Here is a 27,450-nt window from a genome sequence, read left to right on the forward strand (position 1 = left end):
AAAAGCTGTATTATGTATATACAAATATATACACATATATATATAGTTAGATTGCCAGAGTAGATATTTTAATTTCAAGACTGTTTTCACTTGCAAAGTATGAATCAACTTGCAAAAGTTATTACATTAAAACAAAAAAGATGAGTAAAGAAAATTCAAGTTAAAGAAATGCCAATGAGGCAGTTTTTTAAAAAGGGGAGGGCAATGAGGAGAAAGACAAAGTTAAGATTTAAGTTTAGTTTAAGATACTTTTTTAGTAACCAAAAAACATACCCCCCCTCCCCCTTCAAAAAAAAAAAGAAAAAAACCAAAAAACCAAAAGTACCATCCTTCTCATAACTTCTTTTGCCATACAGGAAGATCAATGTTACAACACCTCCCCAGCCAATCAGCAGCATTACCAACCTCAAACCAGGAAACTCTTTAGTGTACAATAAAGCATAGTACAAATGATACTTCTCACTTTCAGCTAGTTTTTGTTCCCTATGCTTGTAGGATGGAAGAGCAGATGTGAAGTCTCTCATGGCGAAGTTTAACACTGGGGGCAGCCTGGCAGAGGAGGTTTCAGTTGGCAGTCGACCCTTCAAAGCAGCACATCCTGCCCCTTCAGGAATACAAGCCAGGAAAAGTGTATTTACCAACCAAGGAAATGACAGTCCACCTCCAGGGCCCAACAATTTATCAAAATTTGGAACTCCAAGACCTCCTTTGGGAGTGAAGCCTTCACTTGAGGAGAAAACTGACAAGGATCCCAAGCCCCCTTATCAGAAACCCACTGGAGTCGGTCAGAGATTTGGAAGTCCAGTTAACTCAACCAACAAGGACCCTGAAGGAAAATCGGGATTTCTCAAACCCATAGGTTCCAAACCCTTAGACCACACAAAAGATGAGTGTAAACCTGTGTTCCCAAGGCCTTCTGGAAATAAACTTCATGCTTTCAACCAAGAGAATGACTTAAAAGCTCTTGGCCAAAAGTCTGTCTTCAATGCTCCAGCTCCAGAAAATGAACCTAAGCCAGCATTTCCAAAGCTGTCTGGAACTAAAGCCAAGTTCAACATCCCTTCACACGACCATGAGCCCAAGCCTCCTTTTCCCAAACCAGCAATTGGACAGAAACCTTCTCCCAATGCAGATACCTCCCATGATGACCAAAACCTCAACAAGAAAGGACCTGCCTTTGCCCCTTCCTCCAAACCCAAAGTCAGCCCTCTTAAGCCAACCAGAGAAGATACAGAAAACAAAGATCATGGAACAGACTCTCCAAATATGCCTTTCCCTGGTGTAACTCTGAAACCTGTTACCAACCGAAGTACTCCAAGCTCAACCCTAAACCTTACCAAAAATACTGAAGAGAAAAAGGAAGAACGGAAGATAGATGCAGCTAAGAATGTATTTATGAGTAAAATGAATCAGGATGACTTTGGCTCAGGTATCACTCCACCCAAGCTCCCAAAGCCAGCTTCCAAGTTGACAGTGGGGGGGCCTTGGAGCCAAAGTCAAGAGAAGGATAAAGGAGATAAGAATTCTACCATGCCTAAACAGAAGCCCTTGCCTGCACTGTTTACCCTGGGCCCACCCCCACAGAAACCCAACAGACCACCTACTGTTGACCTGGCAAGATTTCGAAAAGCCAGTCCTGCAAACAGTGAGTAGTTTTCCCATTTGTGATTTAGCTTCTTTTTTTGACATAGTATAAGATGTTCTAAATTCTAAAAAAAAGTGTTGACAACATCAACCCTTTATGAATGATACTCATTGGTGCACAATGGTATATGGTCTCTCTCTTGTTTCCCTTGGAGTTTGAAGGATTAAGTTCAATAGAGCTAGGTTTAGGGGTAGTTCTGTCACTGAAAAGTGCTCTGCTTAGCTAATTGGAGGAGAACTTTCATTTGTTGGTTTCAGTAGCTTCTCTAGTGAATAGTAATTTTATTTCCTCAGCTAAATAATTTTACTTCTGTTAAACAAGAATATGGTCTTATTCTCCATAATCTCAGAAAAGATACCTCAGAAAGATATGCATTTGATTTCTTGTGACCAAAAAAATGCTTCCCTAATTTCAAAATATTTATTTGGCTGCAATCATGAGATGAAGTAGAGACTGCTGACTATATAACTTCACATTCTACTGTATGAGCCAGTTGATTTATGTGCATAAATATTAAAGGTTTTTAGACTCTGATGATTTAGTAAAGAATTCATATGGCTATTTTAATTTCAGTATCAAATAATCTCCAATAATTCTAAAGTTATGTATTATGTAATATATTCAATATATGTCAATTTTCATTTTAAATGAGCTAAAGTATCATTGTTCCTATAATTAAGAGAAAATTTCACCATAGTTCTGTAATGTTCAATTTGAATAATTCACATGATATAGTTGTTCTTTGCAAGAAAAGAAAAGAGTATTAATAAGGGAAATCAGAATTACTATGCTGTTATACAAACCTTAAGATTTTTTACCTATAGGCTATCATTTTATTTTATTGAATAAAACAAGCATTTGCATATCTTAGCATTATAAAAAAAGATGATTGTACATGAAACTGAAAATCTATTTATTTTTAATAATGAAATAATATTTTGATGAGGTGAATAGAGGACTAATCTTGGAGTCAGGAAGACCTCTGGTCAAGTCCTGCCCCTGATCTATAATAGCTATAGTACAATGGACAAATCACTTAATTTCTCAGAGTCCTAGACAACTCCCCTAAACCATAATTTGTCAAAGCATATTCTGGTCTATGTTGGTGATAAGAGTTTCTATTCTGGGAATAAAATTGTTAGACTAGACCAAAAATTGTAGTATTCATAATTCATAGATTTATGTCTTTTAAGTTTTAAAAACTGCTTTCCTTACAATATTTGGAAATTTGTATCTCGCACATCCCTAATTATTCTTTTTTTACACATGGGTAAATGGAAGCTCTAAGAGAGGAAGCTGACCTATCCATGGTTACATATCTGGCAAATGCTCAATTATCTTATCTTGTCTCCTAACTCCATGCCCAAGATACTGTCTGTTCTGTCATGTCAACTTTTTGTCATCAAGATGATCACACTAGAAAAGTTTGGGGTGCTTAGTAGACATTAATTTTTGTCCCTTCCCCTCTAGTTTGTCTGATTGACTCTAGTCTCTTTTTTAAGGTACTTTCACATTTCACTTTATCTTCATAATTACACTATAATCTAAGTAGGATAAGGATAACTGTCCCTCTTTTAAACTAAGGTGTAAAGACATAAAATGACTTGTCCAAGCTAATAATAGTGAAGAATGACTTAAGCTTAGGTCTTTTGACTTCCAACCTTCATCTTTTTTCCATTACAAGGTCACATGTTTCGAAGTATGTGAGTGTGTTTGCATTTATACATTTGAGTTTTTATAAATATATAGCATACACAATCATATTTACTTCCTTAAAAAGTAATGTCAGAAGATGAAAAAATATTTTCACAAAAAAACAAACAAACCATATTCATTTCAGAAACTCTTTATCTTTCTTCCTACTCCTATAAGTTGATGCTTTTGACCAAAAGGGAATGACTGCATAAGGTTTTGATAAGGTTCTAGAATAAAGCTACTATCATTTTGCTATGTATGATGGAAGGGAAGATAGCTATGGAACCAAGATGGATCTAAATGGTGCCATGCTACCTGTGGTATAAGGAGTGGTACTTATATAGCCATTTTCCCCAGATCCTGAGAGAGAGAGAGAGAGAGAGAGATAATAGATAAAGAACTAGCCTCAGAGCCACAAACACCTGAATTCAAGTGCCATTTCTTACTCTTAACTGGCTATGTGACCCTTGACAAGCATCATAACCTTGCAGTGCTACCAGCAATTCTCTAAGACCAATCTGTATTGGTAGAAGAAATTTACTCTTCAGGGGTTCCCTATGCCAATGATATCACAGATCTGTTCTCTAATCCTTCCCCAGACCTGAGTTGGGTGCAGGACTGTCACCTTGAATAAGTCAAAGAAGTTTGCCCAACTTTGGATAAACTGCTCTGGTTTACTCCTGAACCACTGTACTCATATGTAGGATGTGGCCATTTTTCCTATTGGGAAATGCTTTTATTTCATAAAGGTTCCAATCCAAGTTGCATCTCTAGAAATATAAATCTGATCCCTACAATCACTATGATACTACCACCTCCACCACCCCAAGCCTTCCCTTCTCCTGTTTGGTATCCCTTGCTGTGACCTTGAAGAGTGTCAAAAGTGATCCTTTAAAAAGATCTGTTTTCATACCCAGAAGTTGTCCCCAAGAGAGAACTTCTTATCCCTGCCCTGTTGGAGTTATGTGCATTTATTTACTCAGTCATCAGTCTTTCCAGCTGAACATAATTTCCTGCATCACTGGACACAAAGGCATGTGATTAAATCAAAGCAAAGTTAGAAAGCAGACTTAGTTTAAATGATAAACAAAACTACATCTGAAAATGTTTGTCCACACTGAGGTTCAATAATTTAGGAACTGAACAGAGCAAAGCTGGATTTTTTGATGATGAAATTCAGATATTAAACACCTGGTAGACTAATTCTTGTATAAACAATTTAATTCCAGTTATTATTGAACTAATCAAAGCTCATTTTTCTTCCTCTTCCTTTATTTCTTTAACCCTTTAATGTTATTATTCACTCTTTTTTTTTAATATATCACCCTATAACCTTAGTCTCATCTTGCCAAGTACCTGCTGGATGCCTTCAACCAGCTGTTCCATAGTCACTTCAAATTCCATATGTCTAAAACAGAACTCATTATCTATTGATTATATCCCTTTTCCCAATCTTCCTTAATTGAAAAAAAAAAGAAAACAAAAGTACAAACACCCTTATTACAAATATATATACTCATGAAAATCAAATTCCTATGTTGATCATGTCCAACCTGTTTTTACATACTACAATCCTTTATCTCATCCACATTTACCTATAAATATTGATGTGGATGTTTATGTAGATATAGCTAGCTTGAGCTATGCATATGTGCTTCAAATTTCCATATTTCTTTAAAAGGAGCCACCATCCTTTTAAGAATCTAGATTCCCTTCATCTTAGACAAAAGATTGAAAAGCAATACCTACCCAGGCTCACAGTCATAGTCATCCTTGTCTCTCCTTTGCTCCCTTAATGTCCAATCAGTGGCCAGGCCTTATTGATTCTACTTTTCTAACTCTTCTCTAATCTGCCCCCTTTTCCCTCCTCACATAGCAGCCACTACCCTATTTCACATCTTCATTATCTATCCCTGGAACCACTGGAACAGTTTCCTCATTGGTTTCAATTTCTTCCCTTTCTAATCTATCTTTTAAGCAGTTGCCAAATTGATTGTGCTTTCTTTTTATTTTTAATTTCTTAAACTTTATTTTTTTAATCAATAAGAGTTTATTGCCCTCTTTCCAACCCTCCTTAATTTAAAAAAAGAAAACCCTTGTAACAAATATGCAAACTCATGCAAAACAAATTCCTGAATTGATCATGTCTAAAAATGTATGCCCCTTTCTGAATCTTGAATCCATCTCTCAGGAGGGGACTTTTCACCAATCTCTGGAATCACAGTTACCTTAGAGAGCACTGGCCACAGTTCTTAAATCTTTCTTAGTTATTTGTCATGTTGCTGTTGCTGAATTGGTTTCCTTTTGGTTTTGTTCACTTAACTACATCATATAAATCTTTCCAAGTTTCTCTGAAAACATTCTTTTTATCATTTTTTCATAGATATTCCATTCTACTCATATGCCATTATTTATTCAGCTGTTCCTCAATTAATAGATATCATTCCTTTAGTTTTCAGCTCTTTGCTACTATAATTTTTTCCACATAGGGGTCCTTTTTCTCTTTGTTTGATGCCTTTGAGCTGCAGGTCTAGTAATAGTACTACTGGATTAAAAGATACCCACAATTTAATGATTTTTGAGGAACAGTTCCATTACTTCCTAGAATGCCTTGATCAATCTACAGTTCTTCCTACCATGCACTAGCAATACCTGTCCTCTTTCATTCTCTCCAACATTATTATTTTTCTTTTTGGTTTTGGTTTTGTTTTTTTGGGGGGTGGAGGGGGTTGGAAGTAGGAGAGTGCTCTTCTTTGCCAGTCTGATGAATATCAGGTCAAATTTAAAGTTATGTCTTTCTGACTCCAGACCCTCACTCTATCCACTTTGCCACCTCACTGTCCCCAGCAGAAATAGGTCTTTCCTTGATCATGTCTTATCCAAATGAAATAGCCTTTAATTGTTAAGCTAAGATAATATGGTGTCAGTGTCTCACAAAAAGTGTGGTAGCTTAAACTGAACAAACCAGTTGTGGTCTGATCAGGAAAAGTACAATGGGGATAGTTGCTTTATGTGATATGGATGCTATATTTCTATTAATATAGCCTTAGTCTTTCTAGTAGCTGTGCAAACATTGGGTCAAATAAAACCACTAGATCAGATCTCCCCATTCCAGAGTTTAAGCAATTGAATTTTTTAAATCTCAACAAATTTTAAATTTTTATTTATTGTATTCTATTCCCTTGATTTCTGCCCAGAATTCAAGCTTGCTGAGACACCTTTGATAATATGATAAACTTATCAGTTTTATTGCAGGATGTTGTGCATAGTGGCACATCCTAGTCCCCAGGCTAGTTTTCTGGCAATCTATTCAGTTTCAATCATTTTACACAGGGAAAGGTAGAGTCAGTCTTCCTCCTGCAGTCTTCCACCCCATCTCCATTCCCAGAATACCAACATCCTCTGGTGGTTCTCCTTGCATTATCGTCTTTCACCCAGCCCACCTGAGCCACCCAGAACCATCTCAGGAAAGAAACATAAACATAGCCATCGCCCATACACAATGGCATCCAGAGACAAGGCCCTGCTAGCCCCATTCTAAGTAAGTTCTGCTTGTTTAGCATCCTTTGGGAAAACTATCTAGGTGATTGACAGAATCCAGTAAATGGATCAAAAATTGTGTTTATGTTCCTGGTGATCGGGATGATAAGTTTGTTTCTCAGGTTGAATGTGGGGGCTAGGGAATTATTTTTAAATATTTTAGAGTTCAATTTTTTAACCTAAGTTTTCATCTTTGAAAAGAATTAAATCTTATTTTTCCCCCATGGAACAATAATCATGTGATGAAATGATGACAATGAGGACTAATCTTTAAAACCATATTAGCCAGGGATTGCATATAACATTGGATCATGGCGATCATGGCTATTGCTTATGGCAAGTTTAGCAACATGAGCAAAAGCAGTTAATTTATAAAGAATATTTGAGGGGCAGCTAGGTGGCGTAGTGGATACAGCCTGGCCTTGGAGTCAGGAGTACCTGGGTTCAAATCCAGTCTCAGACACTTAATAATTACCTAGCTGTGTGGCCTTGGGCAAGCCACTTAACCCCATTTGCCTTGCAAAAAAAAAAACCTAAAAAAAAAAGATTTTTGATATTTGGAAAGATCTAAAACTGGAACATCTGATCATCTGCCCCATATTATTTTCCATAGGTTATTATGAAAGAATAGATTTAGAACAACTCCTAAATAGCACACGTGTAGGTGTTTATCATTTCTGGGTAAATTGATAACCATGAGACTCTATGTATGTGTGTGTGTACAGAGAGAGAGAGAGTGAGAGTGAGTGTTTGCATGTGTACATGTGTGAGAGAGAGAGAGAGAGAGAGAGAGTGAGAGTGAGTGAGTGCTCGCATGTGTACATGGTGGGGAGTAAAAGGAAAATCCCAAGAAGAGAGAGAAGAGGTTTGGGATCTGGGATCTGTTGCTATCTCTGAAATATCTCTCTTCCAGACAGACCCCAGATCTGTGGACAAATTTAAAGGGAACTCTGAGTTTGGATATGAAAAATTACATCTGTATTTTCACTTAGTTCTTTTTTTATTTTAGGTTTTTGCAAGGCAAATGGAATTAAGTGGCTTGCCCAAGGCCACACAGCTAAGTAATTATTAAGTGTCTGAGGCCAGATTTGAACTTAGGTACTATTGACTCCAGGGCTGGTGCTCTATCCACTATGCCACCTAGCCACCCCCATTTTCACTTAGTTCTAAGTGAAATTTAGAATTTCCTTTGGTTATGATTCGTTTTGAGAATATATTTAGGAAAGGAGCTTATAGACTTCACCAGCAAAAAGGGATTATGATATATTTGATTTAGAACAGCTTCAATATCACACATGCAAAATCTCAACTGTTTTTAAAAAAATTAGACTTTTTACAATATTAAAAATCATTTTTGTTAGGATTATAAAATATAGAGTGAGAAAAACCAAATTTTAGGCAGCTGTTGGAGGGTGGGACAGACAGCAGTGGATAATAACTAATAGTACATGATAATGTTAGTCTGGTTCACTTCCACTCTCGAATCAGACACTTAATAGGTATTTCTATAGTTTTAAACCTGGGTTTATTCTATCTTTTTTTTTTAGGTTTTTTTTTTTTTGCAAGGCAAATGGGGTTAAGTGGCTTGCCCAAGGCTACACAGCTAGGTAATTATTAAGTGTCTGAGACCGGATTTGAACCCAGGTACTCCTGACTCCAAGGCCGGTGCTTTATCCACTTCGCCACCTAGCTGCCCCAATTCTATCTTTTCTAATAGTACATCTATCTTTAGTCTTTAATTCCCAAGAAAACAAAGATTTGTTTTTTTGTTTTTGTTTTTTGTCTTACTTCTGTCAGGTCTACCCTTCTGTTACAAATCAAGACTGTTCTTTCCAAAGTCACCAAATTCAAAGCCAGCGGTTTCCTTAAAGGTAGCCCCATAGAAAGTTTAAATTAACCTCTCTTCCCCTACCCACCCAAGCTTATCCATGTCCTTTTCAGGAACTACTCCTTCAACTGCTTGACTTTTCACATTTAAACATTTCATCTTCTGCACAAAGACATCTTTAACTGGTTTGTCATTACAGTTAAACAATCCTCAATGTGCATCATGATCTTTTCTCTCCCAACATAACTTTGCTTCTTTGCCTCTGTCATGGTACTTTCTCTAGAGAATCTAAGTTGTATTAATTGTGATTCCTAATTATAATTTTCAAAGCTTGTTTTATGAAGATAATTAAAGTTTGTTTTTGTTTTTCTTAAGATGAGTTACATTGAATCAATTAATAGATAATATTGAAGGTTCTTATTTCTTCCTATTTAAAAGTAGATCAGTAATATTTGCATTATCTGCTTCAAGAATTTTCAAGAAAATTGATTTGTAATATTTTAAATGATATATATTTATATTATTTTATTAAAATATACAACTTTGACACCTGAGAAGTTAGAACTAAAAGAGCTCCACTTTGGAAAATAGGGTCATTTAAAAAATAGCTTTGACAGCTGCATTTGCAGAGAGGAACTGACTTTGCTAAAGACTAACTGGCCTTGCAAGAATGTCTTAATAACTTTGAGCTTCAGGTGTATTACTACAAAGATGATAACTAAGGTCCATTCAAGCTCTAAATCTTCAATCCCATGAAAAAAATCATAAAAAGAATAGTTTGACTTTAACCAAACCTTTTTTTAAAAAAAATGAAATCATTACCTATTGGCTTAAAGGACTTATACCTTTAGTCTTTTTTCCTCCTTTTTCTGTGTTTTTTAGGTATGGAAGTGTAAGGTAAAGAACACTATACATAGAACTAGACAATCTAGATTAGCAGTACTTGTTAGCAGTTGATAGTCAGCAAGTCACTTTCTCTGACTATTCCCATGTTAGAGAAATGGGAATAAAAGTCCTTGTACTATCTTCAGGGTCATTTTAAATTTAGTAAAGTAGCAAGGTGGTGCACTGGTCCTGGAGGCAGAAGGACCTGAGTTTAAATCCAGCCTCTGAAACTTGACGCTTACTAATTTATGTGACCTTGAGCAAGTTATTTAATCTTGTTTGCCTCACATCCAGGGCCATCTCCAGTTGTCCTAATCTATATCTGGCCACTGGATCCAGATGATCCAGGAGGAGAAAATATGATGAGTAACTTAGTACAACATCCCCCACTCAAATCCAATTCATTTATTTGTCATGACATCATCACCTGATATCATAATTTTCAAGGATGAAGGACCAAAACATCATCATTACATATAGAGAGGTGAGAAACATTTATCTGACCCAATCCCCTCATTTTAGAGAAGAGGAAACTGATTCCTAAAAAGGTTAAATGACTTGCTGAAAGTAAGTTTAGTAATTGGGTAAGCTAAGATCAGAATCCTAAAACTTTTGGCTGGGAAAGAACTCTGGACATTATATAATCCAACTTCCTCACTTTTCAGGAAAAGTAACTGAAATTCATAGTGCTAAAAGGACTTTTTTTTTAACCTTTTAACCTTTTCAAACTGGCATATCTAGCTTGCATTTCTTTCTTACCTAGACAGAAGAACAGTGAATATATTTTGAAAATATGTATGATATGTGTGTATAGTTAGATATCTAAATCTATATCTATCTAAAGATACATAAATTTCAGGGTTATGCCTTTGACAGAACTATCCAGCTTCTTGGATAGTTCATATGCTTAAAGATTTGGCATATGAACAGAAAGTTTAGAGAAGAGTAAGACGGCACTGCCCTCCTCTTCCCTGCTCCCCATCCCCTTCCCAGGCACAAAATTCCTGACCCTGTAATTTAAATGGTTTATTAATCTCCTATTCCCCCCCCATTTTTTATGAATTTTCTCAAAATTCAATCTATTTCTTGGTGGGCTTTTTCTAGCCTTAACAGATTTCATTAAGGAAAATAACATAAACTGTCAATAAAAGTCTTAGTGATAGATCAAGAACTTTAACAAGGGGAAAAAAGGGTAAAGAAAAAGTTAAATTCACAAATTGGGACTGCTCAAAATCAAAGATTTAATCATGTTACCCAGGGTTATACCTAACAACTACTTTTCTCTCTACAACTTTATCTACTTTGATAAAATCTTTAGCAGAAAAACAGTCCTTGATAAAATCTCCTGCTCTCCCAATTATATCCTAGTCAGGCCAGTAGTAACTTCTTTCTTTATCACTGATATTAACATCTTACATACTTCCATGTTGAGGTTTCATAACTTTGCTGTCCATATAGACTTGGGAGATGGAGATTTTACCATAATGAGGAGAGAGAAAGACTTTCTTAAAGTCAAGGCCTAACTCATTGCCATGAATTGTTCTTTCATTAAGCACTCTTACTGATAAAGATGACCATCTGGTATTTTTTTAACTGATTAGAGAAATTATTATATTCCCCTGCTATGGATGTCAAATGCCATGCCTTTTAAATATGTGTTTCAATTTCATTATGTGAATTGTGATTATACTAAGGGAAGACAACCAAAGAGACAGTCATCTTAAAACTGCTACCAAGGCTTTCTTTCAAAATGGTGTCCTGGCCCCCACAAATCAAGTATATTTTCACATACTTTAGAATAATCTAAATTTGATCAAAAGCACTCAATTGCTCAAGTTACCATAGAGGAGTCAGACACATGCATCAAATGCCTAGCATTCTAGTTCAAACAGGAGTATCATTTTGGACAAAAATGGAAATAACATTCTGATTCCTACATATATGTCTGTCCTACCTTTCAGTTCTTCTACTAAGCCAAGTCTTAGGCATTGGCAATCCTCAATCCTGAACTTTCTGGTTGCATAAGCTTTGATCTAATTCACTCTCCTAAGCAAATATCTATCCTAAAAAAACCCTCAGGAAAGCTCAAGTTCTATAGATGAACTGATAAAGCATGGCTTACCTCCTGAATCTAATCTCTAAAAGCCATTTCCAATCAGGAAAAATGAAAATTCATACAGGTTATATGATTTTTCAGCATATTTATTCCTCCTGCCCATCTTAAACTTCTACTTTGTATGTGGAAAATACCCCCCTATAAAATCAAGGCTTATTTATGAATATGAAACAGAATGTGCTAGGTACCTATTAAAAAAGGAGCACCAACTTAGGATAATTGTTTTTATCATCCAAATGAAATTGAATTGATATTCACAATAACCACTGCTAATCAGAAGACCCAATAATCAGTATATTTTCTAGTTTTTGAGAGAAAATTGTCTTTTTTTTTATGTGAGATGGGGAAGGAGGATAAACCTTCCCATTCAAAGAAAATGCATATTAATATTTTGATTCTAAAAACTCCTTAGAATTATCTACCATGAGACCAAAGATTCTTTCCTATCTGAAGATAATAGAAAATAGGAATCTAAAAATCAGAGATGGTGATATATTTTAGATTACTATTATTGATTATTAATAGATAAGATCACAGCATTCAGAGCAAGATTCAACTTTCTACAAGAAATGCCCCTTAATTTTCTAATGCCTTCCTTCTGCTGATTATTTCCAATTTATTGGTTATACATAATTATAAGCAGCTATCTCCTCAATTAGAGTGTGAGGTCCTTGAGAGCAGAGACTCTCTTTTGCCTTTCTATTACATACCCAGAAGTTAACACAGTATCGGCTTATAATAAGAATTTAATGAATATTTAGAGTAATAATCAGGTGACACAGTGGATAGAGCACCAGGCCTGGAATCAGGAAGACAAATTCAAATTCAGTCTTAGATATTTGTGACCCTGGGCCAGTCTCTTCATTTGTGTTTATCTCAGTTTCCTCATCTGTAAAATGAGAATAACAATAACAACCAAGGTTGTTATGAAGATCCAATAAGATAATAATTGTGATTGTAAATTAAATAATTTTAAAATGTGTACCATATAAATGTTAATTATTAGTATTAGTGGTTTGAGATTTAGTGAGATTTTGAGATTAGTGATTTGAGAAAGGATTATCTTGTCCACTTTTATTCTAATACATGAGGAAAGTATAACCCAAGGGGTTCATCACATCATAGGATCATAGATAGAGAACTCTTAGGTACCTTAGAAGCTATTGAATCTAACTCTCCTTGTTTTACAAATAAAGTGAGACAGAAAGATTTAATGATTTGTACCAGATCAGGTAACTAAGTACCTGAGGCAGAATTTGAACTCATATCTTCCTGATTCTAAGTCCAATAGCTTATTTAGCTAAGGATACAAAGATGACAGAGCAGAGTTTCAAACTTAATCTAGACCAAAGGAAACAACAGCCCTTTTGGAAAATGACTCTAGTGAAAAATAGTAAGGCTTAAGCATCAGCAATGATATCCAAGGTCTTTTCCAGTTCTAACATTCTATAAACTGAAGAAGGAATCAAGGAGGAAAAGGAGAAGGAAATCTCTGGAACAGCCCAGTACCAAGGAACAGTATCAGAAAATGACTGAAGCAGACATCTGTTCATAAAAAGTAGACAAAAATACCCGCCTTTTGCAAGTCTGTGTGCTGTGCTGCTGTCTTCCTTTTATCACACATATTGAAGTCGACCACATCAGTCTGCAACTGAACAACTTCAGGCCTCAAAGACATTTTCGGTTAGCAGTGTCTTCATTGCAAGGAGCTATGTGGCAAGGTGGGGCAGAGACAGGTTAGACATGATACCATTGCTCCTTTTATTATGGAATAACTCTCATGGAGGCAGCCTGGCTTCATCTATTATTTAGAAGCATGGATTGCACATTAAATACCTCCATAGGGTTAGGGGAGCAATACAACCAAAAAGGTCAGGGAAACTTTGAAGCATATAAAGTCAGATAAACAAATTCGTTTTTCTGTCATGTTCGACTCTTTTACCCCATTTAGGGTTTTCTTGGCAGAGATAACAGGAGTGGTTTGCCATTTTCATCTCCAGCTCATTTTTCAGATGAAGAATTTGAGGCAAACAGAGTTAAATGACTTGCCAGGATCACACAGCTAAGGCCATATTTAAACTCGGAGATGAGTTTTCCTGACTCTATCCAACTACTTGCCCAGATAACAAAAGCATTCTGGAAAATAAGCTACTGATATTTTCTATCTACAATATGCTTTTCATCTATGGTTCCCAAAAGAAGTAAAAGTGTTCATGTATCCATCTTCCCTCATAATCTCTACACTTAGAATTATTTTGGAGCAGCTCATCCTTGCCCTGAGAATCACTTCCACTTAGTGGAGAGAAGAACCTAGCATGACAGGAAGGTTAGTTCATTTGTAGTCATAGTCAGCAGTTTGCTTGGTGACCTTGGGCAAACTCAATATTTACCATTTCTGTGCTTGCCATGTATTAGTTTGGGTCTCTGTCTCTGTTCCCTTCCTTACTGGGAACTTACACAAACCCTAGATAAGAATGTTTAGAAATCTACCAAGTAAGGTTTTGAAATCTTTTGGTAGAATCAAATCAATTGTGTGCATAGACTAGCTTTTTTTTTTCAAGGCAATGGGGTTAAGTGGCTTGCCCAAGGCCACACAGGTAATTATTAAGTGTCTGAGACCGGATTTGAACCCAGGTACTCCTGACTTCAAGGCCATTGCTCTATCCACTGGGTCACCTAGCTACCCCTAGACTAGCTTTAACCATTGATTATATCTCATTTGACAAGAGCTACTTTGAACCCTTAAACCCATGATTGGATTTGCAAGTAGTACTGTACCAGTCTTCATTGGCTTCTTTATTTCTTCTTCTCTTACTTCCCTATTCATTTTCATTTTCTTATTATTATCTTTTCTTCTTCATCAGAGGCTTATTCTTCTATACTGCACTATGATGGAGCTTTATACTCAGAAGCAAGTGAGTTTGATTGACATCAAGCTACCCAAAGAATTATGATCATTGATTACATATTTATTCCTGAAAATCCTGGGTTACAACAAAACTGTGGTAAAAAGAGAACCATCAGTGTTGGCACCCTACTACCAGTGTTTTAGGAAACCCCATGCTTTTCTGTTAACAATGGAATCCAGTGTGTTTTGTTTGGGAAGGATGGAAATGTAATATTCTTTGCAGAGGGGGTTGTTGTGTCAAATGAAAATGGACCAAAACATTTCTTAAAAGAAAAGATTGGTGAAGAGAGAGGTTCTCAGGGTCCTGTGACAGGATCTCTGAATGATAAGTAACAATGGACATGGACCAAAATAAAGTAATAAATCATAGCTCCTGTCACTCCTGCTTGATTATCCTAAACCTGCCATTTTGTCAATCTTTTCTATGTGCCATTTAGTGAAACAGTGGAGAGATCCATGTGACTAAAGTCAGAAAGACTTGGGTTCAGATCTAGCTTCAGATACTTATGAGTTGACTGAGTCCAGGCAAGTTATTAAACCTCTTTGATTGAGTTTTCTCAACTGGGGATAATGATGGTACCTACTCCCCACTTGAGGATCAAATGAGATAATATTTTGTAAAAGTGTTTAGCGTATGGTAGTCTATTAATTCTTCTTCGAGGGAAAGACTGAACCATCATAATTTGGTCTATTGCTTCAAAGGAAATGAGACAAAACTATTCCAAATTAGTATAATGCCTGGGTTGTTATCTTCTCATATCTTTTCAATATCTGTTATGCAAATTCCTTTATTTTTTGTTGTTTTATTTTTCATTTATAAAAATAATTTTCAACAGTCATCTTTCTGTAACCTTTTGAGATCCACAATTTCTTACCTACCTCCCTTCCCTCCCCCCTCCCCATGATAGTTTATACATGTATGATCATTTTAAACATCGGATACCCTTTAAATTAAAATAGTCACTCGAGTGAAGCAACCCATCCTCTATATGACTTGGAATTTGAAATCTTCCTGGTCATTTCCTGAGATAAATTACTATGGAAGTTAGATAATGTCATATATCTCCCTGTTAATTATGCTAAATAGAAGTCATAGGTTAAAGGAGTATACAAAATGTTACATCAGATAGAAATGTAGCTTCATCTAACCAAGGGAGAATATATATATATATATATATGTATATATATATATATATATATATATATGTATATATACACACACACACACACACACATATATATATATATATTATAGTATATATATATATATAGTATATAGAGAGATTTTGGTCTTATTGAGTCCTAGGTGATGAGCTTGAAGTCTACTCATCAATTCTTTTTAATTACCATTCATTAGAATTCAGTGATTAAATTTTGAACAGTCAAATGAATCAGTAACAAGTATAAGAAAGTACTACATGATAGAATATTTCTAAATATTTGCTTAATTAGGAATGTCAAAGAACATTGAATCTAAAATAGATTCCAGAGTTCATTTTTTTGTCTCTCTCTTATCCTCTTTCTTATTAAATTTCTATTTTCTCATCCTTCACCCACACTGTAATTAAGTCCCACCTAACATTTTTGTAGATACTTCACAAATATTAGTTACATGAATGAAAAGACTTGCAAGTGATACCCTCATTGATGGTACTGGATAATCTGAACAAGTGAAAGACCTGAATACTCTTGTCCTAAATTTCTACCAAATCATCAAGATATTTATGTTATAGTAAAAAAGAATAATCTCAGGATTCTATACTAGAAATTACTGATTACATTAGTATATTCAAACTAATCTGTTTAAGAAAATTAAGTCAAGAAACTTGCTGACTGTCCTCCAATTTAGTTTCTAGAATGGGGTTTGGATTGCCAGAATCAAAACTCAGAAAGGAGAATAAGCTATAACTCAACACATCTAAGAGAACCTTCATTTCTGTGCTAGGGTGGGATCCCTGGTTGGGATGAGTTTTCTCAGCGTGATATGATGTGGGTAGTGGACAATAGCAAGAGTCTTTGTTTCTTCAAATCGGTTGTGACCACAGTAGCATTGCAACAACTTTTTTTTTTAATTTTTATTAAAGATATTATTTGAGTTTTACAATTTTCCCCCAATCTTGCTTCCCTCCCCCCACCCCCACCCCACAGATAGCACTCCGTCAGTCTTTACTTTGTTTCCATGTTATACCTTGATCCAAATTGGGTGTGATGAGAGAGAAATCATATCCTTAAAGAGAACAGAATTCTCAGAGGTAACCAGATCAGACAATAAGACATCTGGGTTTTTTTTTTTCCGAATTAAAGGGAATAGTCCTTGTACTTTGTTCAAACTCCACAGCTCCTTATCTGGATACAGATGGTACTCTCCTTTGCAGACAGCCAAAAATTGTTCCCAATTGTTGCGTTGATGGAGTCCTTCAAGGTTGAACATCACTCCCATGTTGCTGTTAGGGTGTACAGTGTTTTTCTGGTTCTGCTCATCTCACTCAGCATCAGTTCATGCAAATCCCTCCAGGTTTCCCTGAAATCCCGTCCCTCCTGGTTTCTAATGCAACAACTTTTTGAATTGATCTGATTATTATATTTTTAAAGACACCTCATAGAATCAAAGTTCATTTATTCCTGTCCTGTTCAGAATACCATTTATTAACCACTTAATTTGCAAATCTTGTGACATTGCTCCCCAGGGATCTGTCTCTACATTTCACCTGTTTAAGAGGTTGTTTCACAGGCTTCCTATAAGCTGAAAATGTTGTTTTGTTAAACAGAGATCTTTATTTTTCCAGTGTCTTATTGGCAGATTAGAAGTTTAGTGGAATAGTGTGAAATAGCTGAACATCAGGCCAGGTTTTGTTTGATCTGTGAACTTGGGCATTGGGTCTAAAATAAGATGTGGATGCACTCTCAAATTAAAGTGATAAGAACAGTTGTGTTTTTTCTTAGTGTAAAGTTTTGAGAAAGGAGTGAATGTAACACTGGTATAGTGGATTAAGATTTTCTGTTTGTCAAGTTTTCTTAAAAACTTGGGAATTTTTAAAAAATTGTTATCAAAACTGATTCAAAAATTTGCAGAAGGTTAGGTATTTAATATACCAAAGGTAGCTGTCTTTATTTCTCATGGGTGAGGATAAATTTTGGTGGTGAAGAATGCAGTAATTTGCATGAAATGTCTTATCAGCTACAATCAAGAGAAAAGAAGGGGGGGGAAGAACAAAAGATAACAAAGAGCGGCTCAGCTACCACTTTTTACTGTTAACATCCTGACTAACTGATGCAGATGTATTTAAGATAGAATTGTGTTTCTATGGGAAAATGGATTAAAAGTTAAACAGATATCTCAAACAGCAAATAATCATTTAAAGAGTTTGCACAAAAAAACAATCTTATGCAGCACATCCAATTAGTTCTATAATACGCTTACTGACTGACATTCTGACTAGTTTTTTTAACTACAACTTTCAAAATGCCAAACTCATCAGATTCAATCAGTTGGCTGAATTTGGATATTAGTATCAGATGTTGATAACATAGTTTGCATTTAGGTGATGCCATAGTTAGAGTATCAGTCCTAGAGTCAGGAAGATGCTTCTTTGTGAGCTCAAATCTGGCTTCAGACACTTACTAACTCTATGACTGTACAAGTCACTTAACCAGTTACCTCAGTTTCTTCATCTGTCAAATGAGCCAGAGAAGAAAATGGTAAACCACTCCAGTATCTTTGCCAAGAAAACCCCAAATAGGGTCACGAAGAGTCAGGTATGACTGAAAAACATCTAAACAATAAAAGCAACAAGATATAACAAGATTCTTAAAGTGGTTATAGTATATGATTACCTAGGTTTGGGGCTCCTGAAAGATGTTTTTCTAGGCTAAAATATGTTAAAAGAATGCATGTTTGATACACTGGTTATTTACACTCTGCATTCAGAGTGACAAGGTGGTTATCTAAAGAGAAAGCTTTGAGAAAAGCTTTTCGGTGTTTTAAAGATTCACTGAATTCATTATCTTTGATCAAAGTATCATCACCTCTGTTTCAATGGAAAAGATTTTGTTTTTGATAAGAAATATGAGGTTAGACTATGAAAAGAACCACCTGAAAATTTGTAACCAGTTGTCTACCTATAGACAAAATAAAAGCTGGGGTTTTTTTTCATTTTAATAAGAAAAAAGCTTAATCAGATATTTTACAAGTATTTTCTTTTTTTTTTTCAAGGCAATGGGGTTAAGTAACTTGCCCAAGGTCACACAGCTAGGTTATTATTAAGTGTCTGAGGTTGCATTTGAACACAGGTCCTCCTGACTCCAGGGCCAGTACTCTATCCACTGTACCACCTAGCTGCCCCCAATCAGATATTTTAAATTAAAATACTTTTTTCTCATATTAAAACCTCCCTCATTTAGAAAAAAAGCATATAGAAATTCAGGTAGTAAATATCATTTTAAGTAATAGACTATTCCAGAAAATATTTATGTAGCTTTCAGAAAATTAAGTTTAAGTTGGTAACAAGGGATTGGACCCTCTTTCCAGCTTTTTTGTTTTTTCTTCCATGTTAATATTTTCTGTATTCTACTGAAGAAAATTTTGTTATGAAATGAATCACCAACTATCATCTGATTACCCTTAAGAATAAACTTCAGAGTTAATGATGACAGCTATCTCTTTTTGCTGTTAGGGGATGCAAAGAAAGTCACATCTATGAATATTAAACATCTAGAGGCTGCAGAGTTTATTGCTTCACCAAGCAATAATATCTGTGTGGTGCAGTGGGTAGAGTGTCAGACTGGAGTCAGGAAGATATCTTCCTGAGTTCAAATGTGACTTCAGCACTTGTTAGCTCTGTGACCCTGGATAAGTACCTGTTTGCCTCAGTTTTCTTTTATGTAAAATAAGCTGGGCAAAATGGCAAACCACTCTAGGATCTTTGCCAAGAAAACTCCCAAATGGGGTCACAAAGACTGAAGGAGAAGGAATGTTGAATTTTCTTTTCCAATTTTTTAGTAGGAAGTAAGTAGAAAGTAAAAAAAAAATTAGATACTTAATTTAATATTTTAATTTTACTCATGGTGAATGTGACTAAAGTAAAAATTAAATGGTTTTTTAAGAAAATCATTTCATATTTGGGAATAAAATAATTATAGGGTACTACACAAAATCAAGGGTATGTGGGTTCAAATAACAGCCCAGACACTTACTAGATATGTGACCTTGGGCAAATCATTTGACCTCTATGTGTCTCAGTTTCCTCATCTATAAAATGAGGAGGTTGTGCTAATTGAACTTTCATATCCTTTACAACTCATAATCTATGAACAAGTATATATCTTTACAATACCCAGACTCCAAATATAAACTAATTTTCATTAAAATAATTTAATCATCTATTATTTTATATCAGTCCTAACAAGATAGCAAAAATATTCTCTACATATTGAAAAGATTAAGCTGTTGAATTGTAAATGAATCATATTCATGAATGCATGTTTCTTTGCAATTGAAAGATAATATAGTTATCTTTAAAAAAAACAAATTAATCTATAATGTCTGAAGGAAAGGCTAAAAGGAAGGAAAAAAAGAAAAAAGAGTTTTCAAACTTGAGGTGGCCAATAAACTTAATTTTGATTCCTGAGAAAATTCTGGGATAGGTTATTGAAATGATGGTTGACAAACATTTAGAAAGGAGGCAAGGATCTCAAAGAATAGAGCGTGTCAAATTGACCTCATTTCTTTTTTTGACAAGCTTACTAGATAGGTGGATAAGGGAAATGTTAAAGATTTAGTTCACCTAGATTTCAGCAAAACTTTTGCTAAAGTATCTCAGAGTATTCTTTTGGAGAAGATGAAAATATATGGATTAGACCATAATGCAAAAAGATGGATTTAAAACCATTTGAGTAGCTAGATTCAGAAAGTTTTATTGATAGTTCCATATCAGCATATCATATAATCTATAGAGGTGAAATGAAGAAATCTGGGCTTGACTCTGTGCTGTTTAACATTTTTATCAATGACTAGAATAAAGATATAGACAACATGCTCATCAAATTTGCAAATGACACCAAACAAGAAGGTAGAGCTGTTGTGTAGCATAACAGAGTATCCAAAAAGATCTTGATAAGTATTAGATCATCGAACTGAGTCTAATTTAAAAAAAAATTCAGTGGGGATATGCAAATGCTTTACTTGTACTTTTACAAGTATAAAATGTGAAAGACATAGGTAGACAACTATTGTTCTGAAAAGAATCTTGGGTTTTTAGTGTACTTGTGTGTACTCCAAGTTCTAAATGAAACAGTAGTGTTGTGACAGCCACAAAAGCCAATGAAGCTTGCTTTTTCAAGGTGTAGGAGGCAGGAGGAAGAGAAAGATCATTTAAAAAAAATTAATTGAAAGTCAAAAGAAAAACAAAAGGAATGTAAATTTGGGTTACATTAAGAGAAACAGCAATCACTTCCAGGAAGGGAGAGGTAATAATCTCACTTTACTCTGCCATCATCAGAATTCACTTGGAGTACAGGTTTGGGCACTGTGGCTTAAGAAAGCTATTGATCATTTACAAAGTATCACTATAGTAAATAGCATTAAATCTATGTCTTATGAGGCAGCTAAGTGGCACAGTGGATAAACCAAAAGACCTGGGTTCAGGGAGACTTGAGTTCAAATATGGTCTCAGATAGTTACTAGCTGTCTAACTGAGCAAATCATTTAACTGCTGTCTATCTTAATTTCCTTGTCTATAAAATGAGGGAAACTAACAGCACTTAACTCCCAGGTTTGTTATGAGGATAAAATGAATTAATATTTGTAAATCAGTTCACAAACTCTGAAAAGTATAAATGCTAGGATGATGATGATAGGATTGGACTGATAATATTTTGCTTGAAGTAAAGAAGATTCTGGGAAAGCATGAGTACTCTATTCAAGTATTTGAAAGGCATTGTAGAAGAGGGACTACATTTACATCATTTAGCCTCGAGAGGAAAACTCAGAGCAGTTAGCAGGATCATAGAGAAATTTTCTAACATTTAGACTGCCCAAACACAGAGTGGGCTGCCTGGAGAGGGGATAATTAATTAATTAATGTTTGTCCTTCATTCTCAAAGAAGGCCACATCATCAGGGAGCTGATGCCATGACAAAGTACATGAATTGGATTTGAGTGAGGGGTATACTGTGCTAAGTCACCAGCTTCACTTTCTCCCCTCCAGAGCCATCTGGGTTCAGTGCCCAAATATGAGTCAGGATGACTAGAGATGGCCCTGGGATGTGGAGCAATCAGGGTTAAGTGACTTGCCCAAAGTCACACAGCTAGGAAGTGTCAGAGGCTGCATTCGAACTCCAGTCCTCCTGATTCCAAAACCAGTGCTCTGTCCATGGTGCCTTCTAGCTGCAGAAGATCTTCAGACAGTCTGGATGACTTCACTAGTTTTGGGCTATGTGTTAGTATATAAGGATAGAAATAGAGGCTTCTGAGGGCCCTTCAGGTTCTCAAATTCTGTGATTATATTTGCCAGATGCCATGCTAGGAAATGGATATACAAATATAAAAGGGAATCAGTCACTTTTCTTGCTGAGTTTACATTCTGTTGGAAGAAATACAAACATAAAGAGAAAAATAAAAAGAAATACAAAGTAGATTTAAAATAATTTGGGGGTGTTCGCTTCAGCAGCACATATACTAAAATTGGAACGATACAGAAAAGATTAGCATGGCCCCTGGGCAAGGATGACACGTGTTCCATATTTTTTTGCTTTCTGTGGAGGTCAGGGAGGGAGGTAAGATTGGGGGGGGGGGAATTGTAAAACTCAAAATAAACAAAATCTTTAATTTAAAAAAGAGAAGTAGAAAAAGTAAAATAAAATAAAATAAAATAATTTGGGGGCAGGGAGCTGCCATCCGGGGGATGGTAAAAAGACTTCCTATAGGGGTAGCACTTGATCTGAATTTTAAAGAAAGCTAGGGATTTGATTAGGTAGAAGAGGAAGGCATCTTGAATGATTTCTAACTCATAGCAGACCATTAGAAAAGCTGTTTCTTTGTTTCAAAGAGATGCTTGATCATTAAAAGTCCTGTGCAATTTCCCAAGTGGTCTCTGAGATTCAGTCAGTCAGCACCAGTGAAGACAAATGAGTTAAAGGAAGGGTAGGCTTTGGACCACACCCAAAAGTTATTCAAGAGGTCTACTCCATATGTACACCAAGCATAGACATTTTGAACTGTATTTTACTCCAACCACAAATAAATAAATCAGCATAATAAGTAAAAATACTTTCAGAAGACTGAATGCATCATGTTGTTCCTCACATACATATATTGCTTCCTGAACTTATGATCTCATTGATGTAGGTACTACCTCTAATGGCATAGCTGATAGCAAGTCTGTGGCTTTATATCTTCTATTATTCTTGGCCAAGGTCCCCACAGAATTCTCTCCTTCCTCATCTTCACCTACTAGTTTCTTTTAAGTCTCAGCTAAAATCCTACCTTAACCAAGATACCTTTTCTGGTTCCCCTTAATGTTAGTGACTTCCCTCTGAGATTATTCCAACTAATCCTGTATATATCTTTTTTGTACATAGTCGTCTGCATGTTGTCCCCTCCTTGTCTTCCTCCCATTAGATGATGAGATCCTTGAGGGCAGGGATTGCTTTTAATCCATTTTTGTATTCCTCCAATCCTTAGTCTAATGTCTGGCTCGTGATTGGTGCTCATAAATTCTTGCAGATTTAACATGATTTGATAGAGTCCAGCTAACATGATGTGGACCTTCATCTAGATCACAAGTTTTGTTTTGTTTTGTTTTTAGGTTTTTGCAAGGCAAACAGGGTTAAGTGGCTTGCCCAAGGCCACACAGCTAGGTAATTATTAAGTGTCTGAGACCAGATTTGAACCCAGGTACTCCTGACTCCACGGCCAGTGCTTTATCCACTACACCACCTAGCCACCCCAATCACAAGTTTTTAACTTGGGTTCTGTGAACTTATTTTTTTTAATATTTTGATAACTATTTCAATATCATCTATTTCCTTTGTAATCTTATGTATTTTATATTATACATTTAAAAACATTCTTCTGAGTAGTTTATTGACTTCACCAGATTTACTATTGAAGAAGTCCATGAAACACCAAGAAATTAAAAATCTTTCTTCTTTAATTTTTGACATTTTATGGGTAATAATAGAGCATACTAACTATCCATCTATTGTCTTTCTCTGTATCAATTCTAGGCCCATTCACTGTCCATCTGCTATGTCAAAACAGGACATATTGTTAATGGTCAAGAACTATAGACTGTCTATCTATTTGAATCTCATAATGTAGACCAGTGATATGAAACTGAAAAAAAAATTAGTCACCAAACTATGGTTATAAGGATTCCTGCAGGTTTCAAATTGATTTGTTATTTTTTTGGTTTTTTGGTTAAGTGGCTTGCCCAAGGCCATACAGCTAGGTAGTTCTTAAGTGTCTAAGACCGCATTTGAACTCAGGTCTTTCACCCTCCAGGACAGTGCTCTATCCACTGTGCCACCTAGCTGCCTCTCAAATTGATTTAATTTTAAAATATAATATTATCTGTTATATTATAATTTTGTTTATTTTGTTAAACATTTCCAAATTGTATTTTAATCTGATCCAGGCTATACTCAAGAATGTCATGGACTATGTATACCCCATGAGCTTAAATATTTAATATATTTCATCTATTGCCTTATTTTGAAGGCAGTTATTAAAGAGAGAATTCAAGTTGTGAGTCACCCAAGGGTCAATGGAGAGAGCCATGGGTACACAGAAATAGACTGAAGCATATGAACAATGAAGAAATCTTTAAATTTTTTAAAAGACAATATCAAGGAGAAGTATGACTGGAAAAGGTAAGCCAGCATTGTAAACTGTGATTGTGAGGTCTTTATGAGCAGAATTCAGTTTTTTGCCTTCTTTTTGTCTCTAGAACTTGGGACAGTGCCCTTAAGAAAGATTTATTGACTTTCATTGATACATTTGAAATTTCACATCATCTAGAGGAATCAACCCTTCTTTGGAGGATTTTTTTGAATACTTGAATAAGAGTAGCCCAGGATGAGAAGGTGTAGATAGGCTATAAATGATAACATTAGCAGAAGCACCCACAGCAATGAGATCACAAATCCACTGATATATATGCAAAATATTATGATTTGTACATTCTACCAAAAAGTGTATTATCTGTTCTAGATTCATGCTGTTTATTGCTGCTAAAACTAAAAAAAAAAAAAAGGATCAAAATGGATATATTTGGTACACATATGGAACAGACCCTTTGCCATAAAAAACTTCTGGGTTTGGTCCAGGGCCTGCCTTTCCTGCAACTCATTTGTCTTCACTGGTGCTGACTGGATGGATCTTAGAGACCTTCCTATGTGGGAGAGTTAAAAGTTCATTGAACAGCTGGAAAAAAGACTAAAATAAAATGTACAATAGAAAAATACCAGAAGCAGAGGTAGAAAGAAAGTGTTGGTAATTCCAAGGTAGCAACGATGAGGAGATTCAAGGTAGAACATAATGTTCTTTCCTCCATATCTATACATTACACAAAACAAGTACTTATTCATTAACTACTATGCCCAAGTCATTATGCCAGACCTTGTGATCAAATGGAGTCAACTATTCATGATCATAGAGCTTACAGACTGTTTCATTGACATGAATGGTCCTTGGTACAATCTTGTCTCCCAGTACCAAGATTATCCAATTACTACCAGTTCTCCAACCATGAGGATATACTTCACATTGCTTTTTCCTAATGCTCTATCAAAACATTTAAGTATTCTATTTCCACCTCACTTAATCTGGGCAATTTATATTATTTATAAATATTCATCCATTTTGCTTAAATTGTGAAATTTGGAGGGGGGTATATAATTCAGAAAATAGTTCCTAACAATTGTTTTAACTTCCTCTTTATTGGTGATGAATTTACCTCTTTCATTTTTGATACTAATAATTTGACTATGTCCTTTCCCTTTTAAAATTCATTTAACTAATTTTTTATTTTGTTTGGTTTTTGTCCCCATAAAACCAGCTCCTAGTTTTATTGGTTCAATGGTTTTCTTACTTTCCTTAGATTTTCAGAATTTCTGCTTTGGAGTTTAATTGGGGCTTTTTAATTTGTTCTTTTTCTAGTTGTTTTAATTACCTGCCCAATTCATTGATCTGTTCTTTTCTCTAGGAAAAGCTTTAGCATCCTATAAATTTTGATGATTGTCTCATTATTATTTTAATTTTCTTTAATTAAATTATTGATTATTTTATGATTTGTTCTTTGATCCATTCATTCTTTAAGATTAGATTTTTTTAGTTTCCAATTAATTTTTAATCTTTCTTCAAATGGGACAAATTTAATCTGTCCTGAATCTACAGTCAGGAAGAGCTGAATTCAAATTTAGCCTCATACTTAATAGCTGTCAAACCCTAGGCAAGCTACTTAGCTTCCATTTGCCTTAGTTTCTTCATATATGAAATGGATATTATAATAATCGCACCTACCTCCCAGGGTTTTTGTGAAGAATAAGATAGTATTTGTAAAGTGTTTTATATACATTATATACATATATAAATGCTAGATATTACTACTAGTCAGTAAGTATTTGTTAAGTAACTGCTATGTGCTGCTGCTGCTTAAGTTTGCCCTACATTCTTGAAGAAGATCATGACTTCAGGGAGGTGATACCACGACATGCATGTGAATTGGATGGGGGGGGGGGGGCTGTGCTAAGTCACCAGCCTCACTTTCTTCTCTGGAGCCATCTGGGTCCAGTGGACAGATGTGAATCAGGATGATTTGAGAACCTTGAATGGGAGGTAATCAGGATTAAGTGACTTGTACAAGGTCATACAGTGAGTAAGAGTCAGGAGCTAGTATTAGAGGTTGGATTTGAACTCAGGCCCTCCTGACTCCAGGGCCAGTGCTTTATCCACCATGCCACCTAGCTGCTCTACTGAATTTATAATGACCCTGCAGATAGCAAAAGGGCTTTTGTCCCCATTTCACCAATGTGAAAATAGTCAGAGAGGCTAAATGACTTGCCCATCATCACACTGCTAGCAAGTGCCTCTAACCTATCATGTTCTCTTTTGGTCTTCTCTTCTCCAGAAGATAAACCAGTGAAAGCAACTACTATTAGAGGATTTCTGAGGGTTTGGGGGTGCACTAGTAATGATTTTCTTGGCCAGCCTGTGATAAATTAATGGCCATGGAAAGCCTCAAGTTAGATTTTCTCCTCACAACACATCTTCAGATGAGGAAAGTGAGATGATAATAAAAGTAGCAAAAAGAAGAAGAAGGGCATAAATTAGACAAAATAACTGCAAAAGTTGGGGGGGGGGAGAAGGTAGGGAAAACCTGGCATGTGCTAACTATAATTCTTATACTTTTCCATAATGTCCTACGTCCAACTACCTGCTGTAGGCCAGCAGGAGAGATGATGAGAAAACATGTCTGAGGTGGATGGGGGAATGAAAGCAGGAAATCCCAGTAGCTCTCCCCCAGACACTCCAAATACCTTTAAATTAATGACTCTAGTCAAATTCTAGAATGGCAAAATCCACAGAAAGACTGAATGAAATAATTTTCCAGCCCAAGACAACTTGGAAAATCCAAGGGAAGAGTCTGTTACACTGGAGTTGGAAAGGACCACAGCACAGCCCAAGGCACACCATGCAAACCAGCTCCAGCCATCCAGGAACAGCCCGTGGGGCACCTAGTTCCCTGTGATGCCAGGGTGCATGGCACTGGTGGCAATTTCTAGACCTCTAAGCCCAGGGATTGCCAAGAAAAACTTTCAAGGTCACCAGGAAA

General features: G+C 35.7%; 1 protein-coding gene, 1 non-coding gene and 1 pseudogene across 4 annotated transcripts in view; all 3 read left to right on the forward strand.

Moving 5' to 3' along the window:
* The first annotated feature begins 415 nt into the window (after positions 1 to 415).
* LOC141500776 (FYN-binding protein 1-like) overlaps positions 416 to 27,450 on the forward strand; it is a 114,716-nt gene continuing 87,681 nt past the window's right edge. For 2 of the 3 annotated variants that reach the window (XM_074204241.1, XM_074204242.1), the window contains exon 1: positions 420 to 1,645. In XM_074204241.1, coding sequence (XP_074060342.1) covers positions 523 to 1,645 — 1,123 coding nt within the window. In that variant the 5' untranslated portion in view covers positions 420 to 522. Of the gene's footprint in view, positions 1,646 to 27,450 lie in introns of all 3 variants that reach the window. The other variant, XM_074204240.1, reaches the window with a different exon arrangement.
* LOC141503666 (U6 spliceosomal RNA) lies at positions 22,269 to 22,362 on the forward strand (annotated as a pseudogene).
* On the forward strand, positions 27,068 to 27,136 carry LOC141503874 (small nucleolar RNA SNORD109A). Its single transcript, XR_012473158.1, has one exon. It is a non-coding gene; the product is annotated as a small nucleolar RNA SNORD109A (small nucleolar RNA).

This window comes from Macrotis lagotis, chromosome X (genome assembly GCF_037893015.1).
Source record: "Macrotis lagotis isolate mMagLag1 chromosome X, bilby.v1.9.chrom.fasta, whole genome shotgun sequence".
NCBI classification, from domain to species: Eukaryota; Metazoa; Chordata; class Mammalia; order Peramelemorphia; family Peramelidae; genus Macrotis; species Macrotis lagotis.